The sequence below is a fragment of the Centroberyx affinis genome, unplaced genomic scaffold (assembly GCF_046629955.1).
Source record: "Centroberyx affinis isolate AG114_WGS23_722 - 3 ecotype Tasmania unplaced genomic scaffold, CSIRO-AGI_Caff_v1 ptg000819l_1, whole genome shotgun sequence".
Taxonomy (NCBI): domain Eukaryota; kingdom Metazoa; phylum Chordata; class Actinopteri; order Beryciformes; family Berycidae; genus Centroberyx; species Centroberyx affinis.
In genome coordinates, this window is record NW_027279421.1 from 1 (window position 1) to 23,611 (window position 23,611).

A 23,611-nucleotide genomic window follows, 5' to 3' on the forward strand; every position below is an offset into this window, starting at 1 on the left:
TGTGTGTGTCTATGTGTGTGTGTTGTGTGTGTGTGTGTGTGTGTGAGTATTTCTGTCCCCATTTTCTCTCTCTCAGACATACACTGCAGATCACTGCTGACAGCTCACATTTCTCTACTTCTCCCTGTGAGCCAGTGACAGAGAGGGGAACGACACACCTGGGATCCTTCAGATAATCAGTACTGTCTCTCTCTCTCTCTGTCTCTCTCTCCATCTATCTGTCTCTCTCTCTTTCTATCTCTGTCTCTCCTGGAAACACATCTAAACACATTAAAGGATATGCAAACAAAAAGCTTATCCAAGGTCGTGCAGTAGACTTAATACTGAGACACACACACACACACACACACACACACACACACACACACACACACATACACAGTACCATGGCTCCTGAAGTCCTCTTCAAAGTAGTCTCTGTTGAGTGCAAACTCTGGTTCCTCTGTGTAACTGTAGAGCTCTGTGGACAGACAGAGGAGTGTTAGAGTAGAATAGAATAGAATAGAATAGAATAGAATAGAATAGAATGAGGAGGGAGGATTTTATTTAATTATAATTTTGCAATCAGAAAAACACGAAGAGCAGCTAAACTGTGCCTTTGCACTCTGCCCTACATAGTCAGACAGCAGTAACTACTTTTGTGTTTATTTTAGGGGTCAAAGGTCATGACGACTACTTTAGATTTGACATCAACAAAAATTCTAGCTGTGAATGCAACAAAACAACACACTGTCAACATTTATTTATAAATACATTTATTATAATTTCTTTGTTTCACAGAGTTACTGCTTGGTGTTTCTGAATACAATGCTTTACAGTACAAACTAGCCGATGTGGTTCTTTCAGTTCCTGTTTCATCAGCCTCTAGTAGATCTCATCTGTTTCGGGATTTGTCACATGACCACAGGATTCCTCAGCATCTCCTCCTAGTCTGGGTTTTTGTGTGTGTGTGTGTGTGTGTGTGTGTGTGTGAGCCGATGTGACCGACAGTCTTGGCAAACAAGCCGCTGCTTGCCATCCACCAGTCAATCGTCTTGACTTGAAATCAATGCCGTTATTCAGCGTCCCTCGCTGTGTATCTGCTGGCTCTAAGAAAAGTTGGTGGTGTCGAATGGGGAATTATGTAAAGTACACAAGGAGGAGAACCGGTAACAGATTTTTGTTTCCAGTAATCGTAATTCCAGTCAAACGAAAACATTTCTGTTCCAGCAGCAAATCTACTCGAACTTCACTTGAGCTATCAGTTGTGTTTTGATTAGATGTATTTTCTGAATTGGTAACTAACGCTGGTTTTGAGGTGAAATCTCTCTTTTTTTCTTAAATCAAAATCTTTGGCTTTGTACTTCCTACCACCACAGTTAGAAAAAAATCTAAAGGAAACACTGAACACTGATATAAGACAATAGTCTAGCTGTATTTTGCACATCTGTCTTTCATGCATCTTTTGGCATTCGTCAACCTAGCTGTACTTTACACATCGTCTGCTACCAGCTCTGCCAATGCTGCAACACTGGAGCAGTTCTTCAGCTCTGAATGTATATTTATAGTGTGTTTAAGATTAGTCTACTGTCATACAGTGTTTCCTGTCTGCACTGCATGTGAGGTCCTGTTACACTTTGTCCTGCACCTACAGTACGGGTCAATCCTCTAGGAGAATACAAACCATTCTGATTCTGATAAACCAACAGTAAGTACAGTGAATGCAGCAACTATTGTATGAGAGGATTTTGCTGCAGTCACCAGGGATTGGCGTTTATTTTTATTTTTTTACTGCAAAAGCAAAAGTCTGAAGTAGTTGTGAGTTTAGAGGTTGGTTAGTCTTACCTGAAAGCTCAGCGGTCAGGCTGTCCGTGTCCCCATACTCAAACTCCAGGTTGGGAGACTCCATGGAGCTCTGGGAATAAAACAAAAACACACAACAACACAACACTGAAACCAGAGAAATGAGCGTAGCGTGACAGAAAACACGCACTCGGTTGTTCACAGGCTTCTTGGCTTCCAAAACAACACCCACACATAAACAGATATTCAAACATAGGCTATTCACATTTTGCGAGACCTGCCTTCCGCCACTCTGTGCTCGATTTGCAGTCACAAACACACACACACACACACACACAAACACACACACACTTCAGCTCCACACATCACCCACACATACTTCAGGCTCTTTCACAGTTTTTCCATAGCCTGTTTGTTTGCTCTTGGAGTTTCTGATTGGCTGCTGGATAGCGTATCTCCAAGCAGCCTTGATAAGTCGTTTACATTTTTTACAGGTAGCTTGTGCTCTTATCCAGAGCCGCTCGCCATGACGGCTGCTCAAGGGCACTGAGGCAGGACACACGGCTGTTGATGGACACTACACTGAATGTGCAAAATAGGGACATCTTCCTGATTCCCCTGGGTTCCTGACTGTGTTGCTTCTTTTGCACAATCCACATCTCAGTTGCCTCAAAACTTAAAAATCCTTCTTTAGCTCGTCTGCTTCTCTTTATCTACATCTCCTCCTTTGTGATTGGTCTAGATTTAATAAGGGAAATGAATAAGGGATGATGGCTTTTACCTGGCTTCACCTCTTCAGTGTAATTCATGAAAAGAGTCAGTCTCCTTAATATTTTGTGTATGTGGCTATCCCGTTATTCACAAGGGTTGACTCTCTGACCTTTCGGTAACATCTCTCTAACCACTAGTCCAGGTCAAACAGTAAACTACGGTGCTGCAGACAGAGTGGAAGGAGGGAAGAGGAGGAGGAGGAGGAGGAGGAGGAAGAGGAGGACGAAGGCACAGGAGTCAACACGGCCTCCATTTCAGAGCGGATTAGCGGCTGGATCCAGTCGAGGGTCTCTCACGGCTCGGACATGAGTCTCACCCCATGATTAGCACGTGCGCTCCAGACGGCCCGCACACACACACTGAACACACTCACATCGCTCCGTGCATTCGCACCAACGCACATATCGGCGCTGTCGGGTGGAAACCTCAGATCTCCAAAATGAAAATTTCAGGAACAAAGAAAAAAACAGCCTTGATTTTGGCTTGATGACAATGCATGTTGCATCAAGTGAAACCATGAAAATCAACAGACGCACACACACACACACACACACACACACACACACACACACACACACACACATATTTGGTGCATAACCCCAATGTGAGACAGACAGACACAGACAGAGGCTAGCATTCTTCTTCTCTCCAGTGTGCAGAAGCAGACAGTTTACAGTATGCATGATCACACCATTGCTACCAAGACGACTCTAAACAGCAGGATAAGCCTAGAACTGTAGGACTGGATCATGACATTGAGAGTTTTGCCAGTGAAACCTGAGCACGATCTCTGTCTGGGACAAAGGGAGCCTCGTGGTTAGAGAATTCGGCTGGTGACAGGAAGATTACTGGTTTTAATTCCTGTACCTTTTGGGCAGGGGAAGTGAATTTCCCAGATTTCCCCACAGGGATTATTAAAGTTTCATTTTATGCTAATGAAGAACACTCCCGCCTTTGCTGCAGCGGTACTGAGTGTTTGAAGTGTCTAACGCTGCCACTACTCCCCTTACTGTAAATAAGGATGTGTTCTTAGTCAGCTATCCTGGTTAAATAACTCTGTGTGCTGTCATGTAACTGTCATCTATAAATACCCACTGTAACCAAGTCATCATGTACTGTAATAGTGGAAAACAGGTCCACTGGCAGTTTGTACTCTGGATTGTTTACAGCACCGAGCCAAACTAATTTGATTTTATCTCATCACTTGCACTTGTAAGCCAGGAAATGAGATCCTCTTGGGAGCGCAGATGATTCAACAGATTTACCTACAGGTCTGAGTCCGGATGGAGGGAGCCTGACCAGGTGCTGCCTCCCTCTCTGTCAGAGTCACAAAAACCACAACAAGCTCTGAGAGTCATTCAGAGCCACTAGAATCAATCAAAGAACAGTTTTTTTTTTGTTTTTGGAGGTGTCCAGCTCTCCAGGGATTTCTTTTTGTACACTCCACTTCTGCTCTTCTGCCCCATGGAAAACAGACAGTAGAGGCAGGGTGACCTGGTGGTTAGAGAGGTCTCTTTACGTCACCTAAAGGTCACAGGTGGATCACAGCAGCGGCCAGTGTGTCCATCAACAGCTAAATATTTTCTGTTGAAGTGTCCTTGAATGAGACACTGAGCCCCTACCTGCTTGGCCTTGGATAAATTCCCATTTAGACTACTTGCTGGAGGCCGTTTGTCTACAGTTGTCTGATTTTTGTAATCTTCGGTACCCTTAGACATCTAAGCTACAGCTGTCTAAACTACAAGTAAATGTGACAATGCATATCACTTACTTTTTGGTATAGATCTTACTGGCCAATACTGATCCAGCTGAGAGAAGCCAGAAGGGACGGCGGATAGTTTCTATACCAGTCGTAAAACAACAGGCCTACTTTTTTGATACCCTTCATTTTTGAATGAAAGCACATTTCATTATCCGATAAAGTAAATTGTTTTCCGTCTACCATTTGCACATGCCGTCTGCTCTTCTATTCACAGTTAATCCTCCTGGCTCACTTGATTTACTCAGGACAAATGCCCAAAAACAACTGTAGGAATGCAACATTTTGAAAAATGTCCAATACCTTTTGCCTCTTTTTGATGCCTTAAAATCAATATCAGTCAAAGTCAGTAGGGTAGCTTTTCAACAAGCAGCTCTAACAGCGGCACACAATATATCAGTCGGGCTCTATACTGTGCGCCGCCTGCCTATAAGAACCCACAACCACCTGAGACATATTATGGTCCGGTTGACTTCATGTTGTAGCTGTAGGGCAGCTGCTCCAGCTGCACAGCGCCACAACGCTCATCCCCCGCTGCCTGCCGACCGCACAACCCCTTTCCATTTAGCTCAGCGTTTGATGGTTCAATTTGTTAGAAAACAAGCAGCCTGGTGGAGAGGCCACACTAACCCCAGAGGACGGGGAGGTGGCGTGTCACTGCTGCTGCTGCTGCTGTGAAACTGAGGTGACCGTGCTTTCCAAAACAAACCTGAGAGGTGAGAGAGAGGCAAAGCATCTGATGTCTCTCCTGCTCTAAATCCCTGTAGGCATCGGCAGCACAGCCTTGCCTCTCCGCTCGCTCCATCTCTGTCCCTCTGTCCTCCAGTCTCTCTTCTTTATTTTCTCATCCAAATCTCTCCCTCCGGTCTTCCCTCTTTCCCCCCCTCCAACTGACAATGAAAGCTCGTCTTCCCTTTCCAAACTGGCACAGCCTCGGCTCGCACACTCTGTGCCACATCAGTGTACAAACACTGGGCACAGTGTCAAGGTGGACCACCCCCCACTCCTGCCAGCATATGCCACATAGACAGCAGATGACCACTCTACCCAATACAAATGCATGACACACAGTGAACGCCCACCTCCCAAAAACAGAAAAGCTGGAGTGATTATCTCTCATTTTTTTGTTTACACGCTCACTGACAGACTGGTGCTTTTGTGTGAATTTACATACATGAATGAAAACAGATTTGAGTATATGGTATAGTGACTGGTTTGACTGGTTGGAGGGGAAAGGAGCGTCAACGCATGGCTTTGGCGTTAAGTGCTTTAGTCCATGCCCATCATTCAAAATCCAAACCCCCCGTCCTAGAAACTGCCGGCTGCGGGGGGAATATGCTCTAATTCCCTCAAAACCATTTAATGTGTTCATACAAAACACACTAGTGGAGGATATTATTGACTGGGTCTTGTCCCAGACTGCAGCCTTGACTGTTCACCAGCCTGGATGTATCTGGGTTGAACAACCCAGGAATGAAAATGCATCTTCTTCTTCTTCTTCTCATTATTTCATGAGGGAGTGAATTATTACTTCATGCCACTGGAAGAGCTGTTATCAAACTGAGCCATGTTGACTTCATACTCAAGAGACTAGAACTTATTGGTGGCCCATATTTCAGTAGGCACAGCCCAATAAGCCTTATCAAAACAGTCTATTCATCTCAACATGAAATCAATTGGAAAATTGGATTGTGGGAATTGTGGGACTGTGGGAATGTTTCCCCCAGCCTCTTCAATTAGATCTGTGGCAATATTGCCTCATGAATTAACCGTTTAACAGACATCATAAGTCAAAATATGAACAATCATGGTCAATAGCTCAACCTTGTATTCAAAGAGGCTTCAAGAAGCAAATAATGGATTTATAAAAAAGAACTAAGGTGTGATCTTATAGCAAATTTAAGGATATTCAAATCCAAATATCACAGCAAAACTATAAGTCCCTACAGGAATATTATAAGAATATTTAAGGAATATTATGCTGATACAATAAAAGATCAAGACAATACCATAAGGTCACTATAAAATCTATTGAGTACCACATATATACCACAAGTCCCTATAGGAATATGGTATATTGTGGTTGTTTTTCGTTGTGGTGGTCTGGTCCTGACAGCAGCAGCAGCCACATTTCACCACCTGCATTTTCCACGTTGAGAATCACTGTAGGATTACTGCTGGGGTTATTTATAGGAGCCGGTCGCCAAAATAACACCTCGGTGTCTGCCTGCCTGGCTGCCTGCATGCTTTCCAGCCAAGGCAGGCTCTCTCTCTCACTGCATGGAAAAGGACATTGAGCTGAATTGAAAGCTCCCCAGTAACAGCAACCACACACACACATACACAGAAACACACAGGAACACACACACACACACACACCCCTCCGGGTCGTTCCTATAGGTGCTGTAGTGACCGACTGTACACAAACGCCTCTCGGATTTACCTCCGACTCCTTCTGCTGCTCCTTGAACACATCTTTCCCTTTCGGTCTCTGTCTGTCGCCGTTACCGTTAATGTTATTAATGATAGGTACCTCCATTTCCTCCGCCTGCATCTTTCACGGTCGCTCGGCTCACTTTCCCCTCCGTGGATAGTGCATACCGGTCCGGTGAAGAGCTGAGAGACTGCACCGCACCGACTCCACTGTCCAAGTTGAGGATCTCCTCCTCCTCCTCCTCCTCCTCCCCGGGTCTGTTTGTTACGCTGTCTGTGCGCGTCCCGGGAGGGGCGGGGTTAGAGTGGAAGCTGCAGGGCGCAGTGGTCAGCAAAGATCACATGCAAGTGAAGCGATGTAGTGTTACACAGGGTCAATAAACTAACGTTAAAGGGGCTGATGGTTGGTAATGTTGTAATATATAATTAATACCACAATAAGACCAGTATTATACGCTGGGAAAACCTCCTAACTCCAATTCTGGTGGTTTGGTGGCTTTCATGTTCTCACTTCAGCTGCAGGATTACATGGTTCCTGTATGAGTTGAGGAAATTCTCCGACCTCTTGGCCTTATGAAACCCGTTCAACCCTTTAGTTCCTGAAAAGCTGTTATTTTGGAGATATGAGGTTTCCGCCCAACAGTGAAGTGTTCTCTATTCCAGTGGTTCTCAAAGTGGGGTCCTGGGACCCCCAGGGGTCCTTGAGGGGGTTCCAGGGGGTCCCCAGCAAAAAGGGGAATAATTTATTTTCACTATAATTCCATCCGTAAGTAACACAATGACAGAATGTATGACTATTTTGGTCATGGGTTTCATACACTTTCTGTAATAAAACATCTAAAAGCAAAAATTTTATCAGATGGGGGACCCTGGGACAAAATCTTATCAAATGGGGGTCCGTGGTCTAATTTGTGTCAGTTTAGGGGTCCTTGATGTGAAGAAGTTTGAGAACCACTGCTCTAGTCTGTAAAGCAGTTTGTGGTTATCCCATAATAGAGTATAGGAAGATGCTATACAAATAATGCAGCAAACGTATAAGTATTATGACAGTGATCATACATATAAAAAAATACCATGAAGTGCGTTAAAATCACTATAATTTCACTACTGAGTCCCTGCAGGAATATTATAGTGATTTGTACTCGGGTGTAGACAAGGTCAGTAAATGAATGTTGATGGTAATGGCTGCAAACATGGCAGGAAATCATTCAACAATGAGAGCAGCATTACATTAGTGCTCTTTGTAAAGCACATTGGGGTGAACTTGTTTGATAAAAAGCGTTTTATAAATTATTCCGACCTGGTTTGACACTGAAATTAACTGTCTAAACAGGAAGAAAAAATATTGCTAAGTGCAAGTCTCCATAATTCAGTCAGCTGTGTGAAAACTCGAAGAGTGACTAATGTGAACCAGGCTTTTGGAAAGTGCAGATGATTTGTAAATCAGACTTTACATGTTTCCACTGTGTCCACTGTCTGGCTCAAGGGTGTTGATGACCACAGTTGACTGTTGCAGATATCAAACCTGTGACCTTTCAGTTACAGGCCGGTCTGTCTAACCACCAGCCCACTTTATGGCCACATCACGTCTGGTTAGACTCTCATAAGGGTAATATTGTCCAAACAGCTTGTAGTCTCTCATTCTCAAACACTCATGATGTGCAGAGACTGGTGAACCGGCCACACAAGCCCGTTTGTTCCTGAAGTTGGCAGCTTCTCCCTCTGTATTTTTAGACCAAGGTTATTATAATGAAATCAAACTAACATGAGGTGTTAAAAACATTGTCATAAACTGAAATATAAATAAAAACAAGCCTGGGGAAAAAAAAACTACAATTGAACTAAAATCATTTTGTCTACTTGTGAAATTAATTGTGAAATGTTTTTAGTTTTTGTCTTTTTGTTTATATGCAGGGTAAAAAAAAAAGAGAATAATGAAATATTTTTTAAAATGATTTATTGTTTGTATTACACATTACCCATTGCAAGCATATACAAAATATACCTGTTCATTATACCTTTAAAAATACCATCCCTACCAAAAATACTAAAACTACAACTAAAACTAAATAAAACTAAACTAAAACTACCAACCCCACACTGAAAAATAACTAAAACTACACTGAAATTGGAATAAAAATGAATTAAAATGATAAAAAAAAAAAATAATGAAAAATGCCAAACTATAATAAATTAGAATAGACTAAGCTCTAGTATTTGGATACCTGTCAAAGTGGCTGCTAGGCAAACAGCAACCGCCAAAATTTACCATCTTTGGCTGGCGATTGGTGTTGATTTCCCACTCTGGTGACAAATTAGATAAATATGAGACAAACTGACCCCCTCCACCAAAAAATGTCAGTAGTATAATCTGCTGTCAAGGTGTCAGAACGTCCTGCCTGGCCTTCATCTGTCTGTCTGATGGAGTTTAAAGGTCGGGTGGAGCTGGAGGTTTATCGCTCTCCTCCTCTTTCATCCCCCCTTCAGTGGAGCAACTGAATTATTGATCAGTAGAAGTGGGGGTACAGGAGGGGAGCGGGGGGGGGGGGGGGGGTTGATCTACGCTGGTGTGGTTCTCTCCTCCCTACCAATACACACACACACACACACACATTACTCGGGAAAAGCACTTAAGATGACATGATTGGATTGAACAGTTTAATGAAGGCATGAGCCGAGGTCACATCGCTCTGCTGTGTGAACGTGACCACATGGACAGTCTGTGTGTGTGTGTGTGTGTGTGTGTGATTCCTTCGTGATGAAATTACTCATTGGTGGTTGAATTGATTTGGACTCATTCTGATAATCGAAGCAATAGATCCAGCAAAATGTGATAACCCATAAAGATGAATGAAGCCTATATGATTCATCACTAATAAGAGCTTGACCACTATGAAGCTGCTGTCGCTCCTCAAAAAGCTGCTTTAAGTGTCTTATAGCTTAATTAATGGAGCGAGAGAGGCGGTTTAAAATCCCACTCTGGCTGGGGAAAGTGAATCACTCGGCTGCCCTTGAGCAAGGCATTCAGTCCTCAGTTCCAACAGAGCTGATCAGCGGTCGAAGGCAGAAGACTGCAGCTGGTCTTCTACCTTCAGCTGTGAATGGGTTGAAACAAGGAAGTGCTGAAAAAGCTCAGCGAAACCATTTCCTGGCCAAATAAAGGTTTAAAATCTATTGTATGATGAAGATCAGCTTGTAAAGCATCTGTAACAGCATTCTCTACACGTGCAAAAACATTTTCTCTATAAGCCAGAATGTGAACATCTACATTTTGATATCGCCTTGATATCACCTTGTAGATGGAAAATTTGTTTTTTGGAAAGCTTTTTTTTTTTTTTTTTTTAACTCACACAGTTTGACTCAGCTAAGTACTAGAAATGTAGCCTACGTGAACTTTCTAAAGCCTCAAAATACATTTAAAATTCATGACAAGCTGTCACACACTGCCACTCTTTGGAAATACATTTTGGATTGAGTTTCTTAAGAATAGACACAAAGAGTGACAGAGCATTTGTAAATCTTTCAAATTAGATACCTTGCCTTACTGTAAATGACTTAAGAGCTTTTCACACTATACATGCCTCGACTTAACTGTCCCTTTAACCCTGAGAGAGAAAGAGAGAGAGAGATTTATGCGGCAACAATAAATAAAGCTTGGCTTGTAGCCAGCTGAAGTGTGTGTGTGTGTGGGTGTGTGTGTGTGTGTCAGAGACGTCCCTGTGTGAACACTGTCCTGGCTGCAGGGCATGTGGTGTGTGGGAGGACTGGGATTAGGTCATTATGGCTGTGACAAACCCAGGCAGCTGCACACAAGTGGACTCTTCACTCACACACACACACTCTAACACACATCTCAAAAATCTAAATATCTAATGACATAGTAAGTGAAGAAAAGAAAGTAAAGTGTTCAATGTGTGTTTGGGTTTTTTGTTGAAAGAATGGATGATTTTTTTGGGAAAAGGACATCTGAAATTGACAGGAAAAAGAGTTTCTTTTTTTTTTTTTTTTTAATCTTCAATTTATAACATTTCAAAAAAAGAATACAAAATCTGACATGAAGAATCCAAAAGAAATGCTCAATTCTTGTTTCTGTTTGATGGGCAAAAACAAAATGAGACGCACCAAGACGGTTACAATTTTTTACATCTTTATTCATTCAGATTACAGAATTTTTTAATTATTGCTCATCATCTACCATTATCACTTGCAATATTTAAACATAGGGTCTTTTTTTTTTTTTTTTTTTAGACAACTTAAAACATGTTTGAGAATTTTGCCAGTTCTGCACTGCATGAGGATTTACAACAATAAATACAGGAGTTGATTCTGCTTTTCGTTCCTATACTTTTAGAGGTTGTCATATCTGTATATATATATGTATATACATATACGATGCTGGTGTCGTCCCCCTCCCACCCATGTGTGGGTCAGCTCACGGCTGACAAAAAATGGTTTCTCCCCCTAACGCACAGGCTAGGATCCTGAGGCAGCTGTTAACGAAGCAGCCATATCCTACAAAAAAACAGGAGACTAATGTGCACAAACACACAGAGAGATAGACACACACACACACACACACACACACACACACACACACTCCTTTTATCACCCCCACTTTTCTCTCAGGCAATCATATACCCATTAACACACATTCACACACACAAAAGGAAAAAATATAAGACTTAAGACAATGGGTATAACAACTATATCGACAACAGATCATCATAAACTACTTTAAGAGGTTATTCAACGGCACAAGGAGACAGAAGTGGTATGGATGTGGGTGGCAGACAGAAATGCACTAACAGTGGCTGGGAATAATGTGATTATTGATGCTGTATGGGTGGTGACACAGTATATAGGCCCTTGTAATTACATGGCGGCATATGGGCGTACAGTAGGTCTATGTGCGGCATTCCTATACGCTCTCGAAATCACATACTTTTTCCACACTTTCATTTCTTTTCACTGAATTTGGAGATTTTGGTTGGTGTGTGCTGATGGTATCATTCTGCAGCTTTACAATATATATTACAGGAAGTGTGTACGCATGTGTGTACTTGGACTGAGGATTTTGTTTTTTTTGTTTTTTGTTACCATAGGTCTACAGAGCTTTTTTGTGCAATTTTTTACTTTTAAAAGACCTGGAAAATGATCAAATTACACTACCAGTCAAAAGTTTGGACACACATTTTTCTGTATTTTGTACTATTTTTCAGATTTTAGAATAATAGTAAAAACTATGAAATAACACAAATGGAATTGTGCAGTGACCAAAGAAAGTGTTAAACAAATCAAAACTATCTTATATTTTAGATTCTTTAAAGTAGTCGCCCTTTGCCTTGATGGAAAAGCAAAGGCTTTGGAAAGAAATTCATACATAGGATCAACTTCACGATTTATATTTTTTGTCTAAGAAACTAATTTCAAGCATTTAAGAATAAGCCTTTAGATCAAAATGGCTTTAAGATAATGAAAAACATAGTACATTCAATCAGGTGTGTCCAAACTTTTGACTGGTAGTGTAAGTTTCCAGACTTTGCCAGACTTGTGTGAGGAGCTCTGTATGTGTTCAAAGCCTTTGGGTCCAGTCTGAGTGAACAGAGCTGGCAGTATCTCCCAGCAGGCCAGCGGAGAATCTGATTGGTTCAGGTGCAGAGCCGGTAGCGGCAGGACGCACTGCGCTGTCAGGACGCACTGCGCTGTCAGGTGAAATAACTGTCAAGACTCTGTAATTTCCACCGCCAGGTCAGCCGGAGACGAACCACCGGGGACAAGGACTGCGCCGCTCGTCACACCAGAAGACTTCAAACTCTCTTAGACAGACAGGGAGAAACTTAAAAACTTCGCCGGGAGTTAACTCGGCAAGTTTGGATATCTTTAAAAAAAAAAAAAAAAAAGGTGGAAATTCCCTTTTACAGCAAACATTTGCAGAGATTGTAAATGTGCGTGGTTTTTGGAGGAGTGAAATGTGGTGAAATTTGAGTCCCAGATTACGTACAAATTGCACCTGTATGATTCTGTTGTCAATTCTTCCCTGGCAGTCTTCAACATTTAAGCCGAACCCCTTCTCCAAAGCTGTGGGTACCAAAGAGTTGTGGTTTGTATAGCAAGTACAGTATATTTTAACAGCACCATACTTTTCAAAGAGGACCTGGTTGAAGGAAACTACTTAAGTACCGGACTGGCAGCAACTTACTGTACATTTGGTATCTCTTTCTGTAAATATTCTCTGTCACAGTATTCAAAATGAGGGTTTCAGTACATTTATTACACTTAGTATTATCATAGAACATTTAAATTGCTTATCTTTATAATGACATAAGTTGATTTTCTCCAAAGGTAATGATATTAGATGGCGCAGGAAAAAAAACAAAAGATAGAAAAATCTTAATTTCTATATAAATATCTAAATATATACCCCTTGTAATGATCTGACAACCTGCCATGCTTCTAATACAGTATAGTAATTCTTGATAAAGGAAAGACGAACAAAAAAAGGATAAGGTTAGCTCTCACTGGCTGAAAATACTTTTCATTACTTCAACACTGGCGTTGTGTGAGCAGCTGGAAGCCGAGAAAGAAGTTAAATAGCCAATGAGATGGTTTCACTGTAATTTTGAGTGACAGGTGAGAGGGAGGGGTCTCCGTCCAATCAAAGACGAAGGCTGCCGCCCATTTTACCTGCCACCGTCCAGTCATACTACAAAAGGAACTGATAAACTACCATCTGATTTGAGGGAACAGAGCGCATAAAAAAAGGTTTAAAAACAGACAAAAAACGGTAAATCTCAATGAAACGATCAAATAAAAGACAGATATGATTGGACCCTGAGATCCCGCCTAACCCCTCCCACTAGGTCTAGCCCCGCCCCTCTCAGTATCACAGAAGAAAAAAACAAAAACAATCACGAGTAGAAAAGAAAAGACAAACAAAAAAAGGGACAGGAAAAGTGTCCATGACTAAATCTTCAAAAGGTCATCTTCATTCACACAGATTTTTTTTTTTAAATCAAGTTTTTTTTTGTTTTTTTTTTATATATCTCTTTTTAGCGTCAATAATTTCATCTTTAGTAGTTAAACAATAAAACATGGCAATGGGGGGAGGGAAGGATGGAGGATTTACGTACAACTCGACACACAAAAGAGACGATGGCGATGAAATGATGGAGGGGGGGGCGAGGAAATAATAATAATAAAAAAACAAAAACATCTTCCGGAAGAAGACGTTGCTTAATGGGGCGCTAGCTAGCGGCGAATGGCAGGAGCAGCTCCACAAAGTTAGAGTTAATGTTATTGTTATCGTCGTCTAGCGTGAATAAATAACGACTGCCAAAAGCGCAGGGAAAGCCACGCCCCTCCCTCCCCCTCCCCTCTGTCAGAGCTCCTCCCCCCGCCCCCCCCCGCCCGTATATAAAGCAGGTGTGTTGACTATTCTGTCCTTCCTTCCTCTCCTCCTCTTCCTCCCCCTCTTCTTCTCCGGGTCTGTGTGCGATTTATGGAGTATTGGTATTTCTTCAGTCCAACCTCGACACTGGTTTAATACCTTGAATAAAAAAAAACAAAGGGAGAAGACAAATAAGTCAGGAGGAAAGTTGTTACAAATGCTGATAAGAAGCTGAGGCAGCGACAAGAGACTGAACTCATTGTGACTTTTTGGAATAGAAAGAGCGAAGAAAAAGCGAGAGAAAAAGCAAAGAAGCTCATTGGTTTAGGGTAAGCAAGCCTGCTGCTCATTGGCTGGCTGTATACCACTAAAGTTCTATATGTAATCGACACATCAATGATAAATTCGCACATATAGCATGAAACGTCACAAGTGGACAAGTGGATTTTTTTTTTTTAAATACCCGTAAGAACTACATGTTCAACTAAACATTTTTCTTGTAAACCAGTTAGTTGATATTAACTAACAGCAGTTAACAGGGATTAAGGGAAGGCAAGTACATTTTTGTTTGTGGCTGGAACGTATCAATTTTACTCATCAATTTGGCAGGCAGCCAGCTACTTTTCAGTCTTTTCTAAGCTAAACACTACTTTGGAAGCTATAAAGAAGTTTAATTGGTTGGTAAAAATACTTAAAATAGTATGTATTCAGACCTGGAGCTGCCCAGTAAAACCACATCAGAGCAACTGAGAGTTTAGTGCCATGCTTTAGTGCCTGGGAGCGCTAAGGCGTGGCCTAGTCTCCTGATGTAGATACAGATATACATCTCCCGGCATAGCAATCATAAAGTTAAATATTAGGTATTTAGCTGACGCTCTTATCCAGAGAGACTGACAATGAGTCAGTCACTCTGGATAGTTGGGATTCAGTGTCTTGCTCAAGGACACTTCAAGGCCAAGTCAACTTTTCCGCTACTGGATCATCTCTTTAACCACTTAAAGGCCTTAAGTGGGCTGATGAGGTTAATACCTGTAGTAGTTTGGCTTGAAGGGCCCGTTCTTGTTCAAGCCCAGATACTTGGCCTGCTCATCACTCAGCTCTGTGAGATGGGCGTCAAATGTAGGGAGATGTAGGCTGGCCACATACTCGTCTGGAAGGAAAGAGAGAGGAAGAGTTATTGAGATGGAAAGACAGACAAACACACAGAGAGAGATAGAGAGAGAGAGAGAGAGAGAGAGAGAGAGAGAGCGAGAGAGAGAGAGAGAGAGCATGTTAGGATTCACCAGGCGTCTGTAGTTGATTAGTCATTCAACTGTGAGGAGGAAGGGGAGTAGCACAGGGAGACTGGGATTAGCTGTCTCTCTTCTTCCATCACCCTCTCTTCTTTCCTCTGCACCAACTACCCTCTTTCTATTCTACCTTCCTCTTTCCCTCCATTTACTTTCCTCTCCTCTTGGTTTCTACACCTCCCTTCTTTCCCCCACTCAGTCCTTCCTCAATCCATGTCTCTCCCCTTTCCCTCTCCATCATCTCTCTGTCAGTGGGTGCTGTAAGCAGCAGCAGCCGTCATTGACAGGGTGACCTACATTTGCCTCCCTCTCTCTCTCTCTGTGTATCTCTCTCTCTCCAGCAGATCCAAAGGCAAGAACTGCAATAGGCAACACTGCGGCCAAGCTGCTGGCTGTATACACACACACACACACACAGAAGATGTGAATTCTACTGTAAATTATGTGCTATCTGGGGAGACGGCTCTGCACTGAACAGTTGAGACTGGATGCATTGTCTATAGAAACAGACTTAATCTTGAGACGCTTCTCGCAACACACATGCATGCGCAAATGCACGCGCAGTAAGTCTGCAGGCTGTTTATTTGGGCAAAAACAACCTCTCCGTCTACCCAAATACTTTACTCCATCTTCACTTCTTGTCCATCTCCTTGCTAGCTGATTACCTGCACAGTTACTGTTCATCTCCATCTTTGTTTAGTAAGTGTTGGGAAAAATTAAAGAGCTGCTTCCACAAGAACCTAAAATCTCTCTCTCTGGACTAATATCTTGGAGTGTGTTTATGTTATACTGTCAGCATTTACTACCACTAATTTTGATTCTTTTTCTTGCCTGAAGGTATTTGGCAATACTGTTCTTCTAACATTCATTCCAGTAAGCATATTGAACTAAACTGAAGCATATCTATCCTTGCAGCCAGTCCAACTCCCCCTCTCTCTGCCTCTCTGTATATCCTCCAGTCGAGTGGTGTTGCCAGGGGCTGAGTGTGTTTATTGTGGTTCAGAGGAGTGTTTTGAGGACAGCGCTGGGCAGCTCCTCTTCTAAAGGGGGGGCACGCAGGGGACAGAGGAAGATTAGGAGAGGGACAAACACCACCGGTGCCAGCTGAGGGCCGAAGGAGAGCGAGAGAGATAGATACACAGACGATGGCTAGATAAGACGGAGAGATAGAGAGACACTCAAGTGGTGTGGGGCGGTGTGGAGAGAGGGGGAGATATGAGAGAGGGGGAGGGAGAGAAGACAAGGGCGATCGCCGAGTGCAACATGCAAGAAAGACATGAGGGTCGATCAGTCGTATCATATCTATACGATAGGAGGTAGATGCTACAGTAGACAGTAGTTGGTCAGTTGGTTCAGCTTGGGGAGGAACAGTGTGTGTGTGTGTGTGTGTGTGTGAGTGTGTGGTGGGGGTGGGAGTGTTGTGTGTGGGGGGGTGTCTCTTACCCATCTTCTTGGGCAGCAGGTAAACGTCCTGCTTGTAGCGTCCCTCTGGCGCGTTGTACAGCTCTATCAGAGCCAGGGCCTGGGCGCACACACACACACACATTCACATGTTATTCGCACACGCAACTCCTTCCGATTTCAATTTCTTTATCTCTTGAACAGGAACAATACTGGCGATAAAAGCAGTATACAAAATGTAAAATTCAAAAAACAAACCAACCACGTAAAACAATGTACATGAGCAAAAAATGAATTCATAAATAGACAGAAATGGATCTAGTGGTTTACCTGGGTGGTGGCGGTGATGGAGAGCACAAACGTGGGCACAGTGGAACAGCTGAGGTTCAGCAGACGACCCTGGAGAAGAAAAAAACAACAAAAAACAAGGCTTTACTACAAAAGGAAAAAACACCCACGGGTTCTTAGCTCTTCAGAACACAAAGTGTCAGTATATGCTCAGACCAACACAAAAACTCAGAGGGGAAAAAAAATATATACATAAGGGTGAGAAAAGAGAAATCTCTATTAGGGATGGTGTGTCAAAAAAGCAAGTGGAACCAATTAATCAGAAAAAGTTCTGTTCCTAAGTTCTTGAGAGTGACTATACGGTATACAATAAAATTGAGAAAAAAACAGTCTGCATCAATAGCACATAAGCCCCTTGTTTTTTTTGGTTTTGTTTTTAAATCTCACCTGTACCAATTTAATTTCTCCCCTCATCGTTATGTTACCACTACCTTTAATCACTTCACATCTGTGTCTAAGCACTGTGCATCTCAAACTAAGACTCAGAGGGATTATGGTGAACATTGATTTGTCCCCCCCCTGCTGAACTGTTGTTGCTGTCAATACATTCTGAGATGCTGCATTGCAGTAAGTGGATTTGGGAGAGCCCAAATGTTGCAGAAAATGAGGTAGTTAGTATGTAAAACTGGAACTCTCTGCAGATAGGAGAGGGAACAGCGAAAGGTTGTGTTGCTGTCACATGAAAAAAGCAGAATGCATACTGTTTAGACTTCTTAATCTCCAGCACACACACAGAACATCACACATTCCCCATTATACACTCTCAAACACACACACACACACACACTCTCTCTCTCTCACTGTCGCACACCTGCAGAACCCTGAAATGCCTCTCATACTGAGATAACAGAGAAGAAACATCAGCAAGAAGTCAAAGAAGTAAAAATAGAGAAAATCGAAATGAAGGCTGCACACATCCAAACCCCGCTCCAGGTGCTACACTGACAACAAGCGAGAAAGAATAGGCTCACAGATCTATCCTCGCTAGTGAGAAATACGTAGATTCAAAAGTATGACAATTCAGCTCTGCTTGAAGAACAATTGACACAATTGACAAAGCCTTATTATTAAAATCAGAAGCCTATTGCAGCCAAAACATGTTGGTTTATAATAGTAAAAATCTTTGTCAATTGTTCTCGAAGAGGAGCTGAAGTTTTTCATTCCTTTGGTTCTTTTCATTCATGTACCTTGGAGGACTTGCAAAGTGAGGTTAGGGTATGGAATACTTCTTAGTGAAGAGTACAGAAAGGGGTGGAACAAACAATGAGAGAAAAAGAAATGAAAGTTTCTTCCACCATAAAAAAAGCACTGAAGGGACAAATTTGAACACATTATAGCCCTTTTTTTTTTTTACTTTAAAGGAAAGCAGCTGTCTTAAGACCTTGGCTGCCAAAATTCTGACAGACTGGATCCATTTAATTTTAGAGATACTAAATGATGATCTTTGGATAATGATATTTCTTAAATATATTGTGTATTTGCAATAGAACTCTTTGAATAGAGATATAGAGGCAGAGGAGGATGGTAAAGTCTGTCTACTCATGTGGTTAAAACCAGCGGGAGATGAAACAGCAGCAGAGACACAGGGCCAGACTGACTGGCAGACTGTCTGTCTGCTCCGCTCACACTGCTCTCATTCTGTCACACCTTGCAACACACACACACACACACACACACACACACACACGCCCAGTCTGAAACAGGAATGATGGTGTGTATTGTGTAAACTAACTAACCAAATTCCCCTATGGAACATGTGTGTATGTTTGTGTCTGCATGTTCCATCTCACAACGCTATACTTTTTTCCAAACCATACTTTCTTAACTGGATTTGAACACTTTTGTTGGTGTTCAATAAGACGTATATTAATAGAGACTGGGAGGCATGACTGGACTAGGTCACTACAATATTTGGCTGAAAAGTATTCTTCATAACAACAGTATCACAATGTGTTTAAATGACAGTGAATCTACAACGACATGCATTGTGTTGTCATATCTGTGTAACAACAGTTTCTTCCTCATACTTAATCACACTTTTTGAGCAAAGACCTGGAAATGATCAAATGTATTTTCCATATATTTCAAGACTGTCCAGCTCTATTTAGGAACCCTGTGTGTGTGTGTGTGTGTGTGTGTGTGTGTGGTTTTAGTCCAGACAGTGTGTATGTTTGTGTGTACAATGTGTTACATCTGTTGTCAGGCTGCTGTGGCCTTGACCCTTGCAACTTCTTACCATTGGTTGTTTGCACAGTCCATGATCTAGGATTTTAAAGTTTTTTTTTTTACTATTGCACTCTTTCAAAGTCATCTGGATAAATGTCTGTGCGTCTTTGTGTGTGTGTGTGTGTGTGTGTGTGTGTGTGTGTGTGTGTGTGTGTGTGTGTGTGTGTGTGTGTGTGTACCTCAGCCAGCAGGACTATCCTCTTGCCGTCGGGCCAGATGACATGGTCCACTTGAGAGCGCACTCTCTCCCAGGTCAGCTCAGGGGTCCGCAGGCTCGCCTGTGGGACCACAACATCAGCATCATCAACAACATTATCAACATTTATTTTTTTTTGCTTCCCCAGCTTGTTATTCCTGTTTTGTACCGGTCTCCTGCTTGTTAAGTTCAGATGTCCTTGTTATCCAATTCACTTGTGTCTCTGTCATCTTGATTTTTCTTTCTGTTGATGGAACTGTACAGAAGGTATTCTCCTCTCTTTTTCAGTGTCTTCGTTTGCTAAACTAAATTGAGGACAGGTCACCCATCTTCCACCATTTTACTCTGATTACCCTCTTTAAAAAGAAAAAGTAGAAAAAACCTTTAGCTCTTACTCGTTTATCCCAGAATTCCTAGCATTAATTTTTTGCTTACATTATCATTCTCTGGCCACAAGGATATTATCAGAGCACAAAGGCCCTGACCTTTGCACTCCTTTATTATTGGTTGCTTGTAATTGTGATGACTTAACCTTAGTGCACCATTAGCGCACTCATTGTAAAATCGCTCTGTGTAAGAGAATCAGCTAAATGCCTAAAATGAAAATGTGATTCAGAACCACTGCCTCTCTGTTTGTGTTTACTTCAAAAGAAAGGTGAGTTAAGATTAGAGTAGGAAATCAGCACCCTACCAGCCACGTTGACAGGTAGGGTGCTACTTTCCTATTTTGTCTGAAAGATCTAGCTGGTTGGTAAAACATTTCAATAATTAAAATTGGCAGCAGCGACTGTGGCAAGGGGATAAAAACATGTTTCCTGCTCTGGTTGAATAAAGCTATGCTGCAACTCAAGCCTGATCTTACAACTTTTCTGAGTTGCTTTGACACTCGGGCTTTGAAGACAGGAAACAGGAAGACTGGAAGACTGTCAATCATGATGTCAGGAATGGTCATGGCAACACACGCACACAGGTTATTAATTTGTGTGGTAACTGACCTGACCACATCGATCTCAGTGTTGGAGTGTCCCATGTTGCAGACAATGCAGCCGTTCTTCATGCGGTCCAAGTACTCTCTCACCACCACGTTCTTATTACCTGAGGAGAAACAGAGGAGACGAGATGTCAAGGGTGGGAAGAGAGAGGGAGGGAGGAAAGACAGACAGAGAGAAAGGAAGAAAGAGACAAAGGCAAATGAAGACAGAGAGAGAAAAAGAGACAGCAAAATATAGAAAGACAGAGACAGAAAGAACGCAAGAAAGAAAGCAAGCAAGAAAAGCATATCAATCTAAGACAGTAGTATCAATCATTTAGTATAGTCAATATTTCAAAGAATTCCTGTGTATTGAAGAAGACAGGGAAAGTTTTTGTCCACCTTTGCTGGCTTGCGCTTTATTTGTCAATAGATTCTGGCAGGCAGACGGCAGCCCCAGTGAAGTTCACAAAACCATTTTGATTAGATTAGATTACTTTTTTATTGTCTGTTTGCATAAAAGTGCCATTGTGCATTAGAATACACATTTCAGGAGGTCTGCCAATATTTTACCAATCGTTACTGGCTTGTATACAAATAGATTCCCCAACTCTGTCTGTTTCTGTACAACTAAGAGTCTCCTTACTGGACTTGATTTAATCACTACTCATCTCCAAGCACCACTTAAGCATCTGACAATTCATAGTGCGTTGCAATGCTAAACGGAAATGGCGTTTTGTACAAGTCAGTGCATCTCACCTGCATATGTCTCTCTGAATGTGTACATGTCTCCAATCTCACTTTGTAATTAAGGGTTTCCATCTGATCTCGTGATCAAAACTGGGGGATTTATATAACAAAGCCTTGCAAACAGATCTTTACATACAGCTCGAGTTCGACTTTTTTAAGTGGAATTTTTTTTTAAATTGTTAGAGATTACATCCGTTATGCTTCATGGGATGTGAAAAATTTCATGCTCTATCTCAACACTGCTCGCAGATAAAACTTAACGACTCCACCATCATGTCATTTATTTTTATCTGGGAGCAGTAACATGATTATATTACATTATTACATTACAGTAATGATTATTGCTGTCTGTCTTGTTTTTAAGACACAGCAGAATTCTTTTAAAAAAAAAAAAAAATGTACATTTAACCGCTAAGTTATTTTGCCCTCATTATGCTACAGCAGTGTTATTAATTCATTGGGAGTCCAATAAGGTTTTTTTTTAATTTTGCTGCATGGGCTTTAATGAGCTGTGGGCATTAAACATGACTTCCCTTTATTACAGCTAATGATAGTCTTGCTTCATTTATTTTACAGCACTTTGTAACTTTATTAAGAGAAGTCTTATACAAATAGTATTTATCTCCTTATTATCTTCTTATTAGGTTTCCCGTTCAATTACCATTTGCCACTGCTTCGGGACTGCCTAGCAACATCAGGTAATGAAGCAGGGAGACAACTGAGTCTCGGCTCCAATTAACTGTTCAGGACAAGTCCCAGGCTGCTGAGCTGGAGAACTGGATAAATAACTGCTACAGGCTGACGACAACCACTGGAATATCTGTCTAGTCACCCTGAACGCACATAGTGACAGAATGATAGGTATAGTCTGCTGTCTATTGTGTGTCCTGCACCTTCCCAATGATTGTGAGGCTCTGTTCTATGTATTTGTTAGATTATTAATCGTGGATTATGTCCCTGCACCAAAGTCTCCAAGACAAATTCCTGTACAGCTATTGTAAGGTGATTACTTGAGAGGTGATTATACTGCAGAATCACTTATAAATTTCAGCTTCACCAGCCAGAGAAGTGAGTACGAGTGAGAGAGACCAAGATGTCTGTCGCTTTCTTTCGACGTTTGAATTGAGACAGAGGGAGAAATAAACAGCGAGTCGTCTTCTACCTGTGCAGGTGATGACAATGTCCACTTGTCTGATGACTTCGTTCAGCTTCACCAGCCTGAAGCCGTCCATGCTGACATTGGGACAAGGGTAAAAGAAGAGCATTAGACTGGCCCACAACACCAGCATCAAATCCACAGGCGCTCGACAAGCTGCTTATCTGCATGCGGTCGCTGCGACTGTCTGTCTTACCAGGCCTGCAGGGCACAGATTGGGTCGATCTCTGTGACGTAGACGATGGAGCCCATGGCTTTCAGGGCGGCACAGCAGCCCTTCCCCACCTGACGATATAAACATACATCAGTGACTGTAGATAGCGCATGTAGGTTTAGGAGACTACATGATGTCAGGTTCACATGACGACCATGTCAACATCCTGTGGAGCTCAGTGGGTAGAGAATGGCCGGGTTAGGGGTTCGCTTCCCACTGGAGCAGCCCACACTAAAAATGTATACGGTTATCGCACTATGGCATATACCATAACAATACAAATTCAAATACAAACAGGTGTAGGGTTAGTGTATGGGATGCATGGGATCAAAAGTATGGTACACAATCAATCAATTTTTCTCAAAAGCTGGCGACTGCAGTTAGCCTTTGCTACAGTCATAATGCTTTTCTACGTGCACAAAGCTCTCTAGTGGCCATTCTATGTTAATACAGCAGCGAGCATATAAAATTTTAGGACTACCTACCAAATATTGAATAGCATCACCTTCAGCAAAATCCCTGTCTCAACTGCCTTGACGCCTAATAAACATGCTTCAACCATTCTCCTCACTTTCACCTAAATCTCTCCTTTGTTAAAGTGGATTTACTAGGTGAAATTAATACAGGATCACAGCTTTCACCTGAATTCCCCTGGTCAGTGTATTTCATGGAAAGAGGAGATGGTTTTAATTTTGCACACAGTGAACAGGCAACGTCTATGTGTTGTGAGTGTGTCTGCCTCACCTCTCCGTATCCGCACACCACCACCTGTTTGCCTCCAAACATGACGTCAGTGGTCCTCTTCAGGCTAAGGTGAGAAACGACAAACAGTTTAGAGCAATTCCTGTGGACCGCCCCGTAACAGAAACGCTGCAGGTTCAATCCCCGCAACATGTGCCCATCAGAGTCCTTCAAAAGACCCTGAACCC

At 42.1% G+C, this 23,611-nt stretch overlaps 1 protein-coding gene across 4 annotated transcripts in view; it reads right to left on the bottom strand.

Moving 5' to 3' along the window:
• Nucleotides 1-14,154: 14,154 nt before the first annotated feature.
• The window catches only part of LOC139645071 (putative adenosylhomocysteinase 3), a 54,825-nt gene continuing 45,368 nt past the window's right edge, over nucleotides 14,155-23,611 (bottom strand). For 3 of the 4 annotated variants that reach the window (XM_071520670.1, XM_071520672.1, XM_071520674.1), the window contains 8 exons: nucleotides 23,427-23,490; nucleotides 22,665-22,753; nucleotides 22,475-22,545; nucleotides 20,593-20,687; nucleotides 19,576-19,674; nucleotides 17,153-17,221; nucleotides 16,865-16,943; nucleotides 15,155-15,282 (listed from right to left, as the gene is read on the bottom strand). In XM_071520670.1, the coding sequence (XP_071376771.1) occupies nucleotides 15,155-15,282; nucleotides 16,865-16,943; nucleotides 17,153-17,221; nucleotides 19,576-19,674; nucleotides 20,593-20,687; nucleotides 22,475-22,545; nucleotides 22,665-22,753; nucleotides 23,427-23,490 (694 nt within the window). Of the gene's footprint in view, nucleotides 14,292-15,154; nucleotides 15,283-16,864; nucleotides 16,944-17,152; nucleotides 17,222-19,575; nucleotides 19,675-20,592; nucleotides 20,688-22,474; nucleotides 22,546-22,664; nucleotides 22,754-23,426; nucleotides 23,491-23,611 lie in introns of those variants that run through there. The other variant, XM_071520671.1, reaches the window with a different exon arrangement.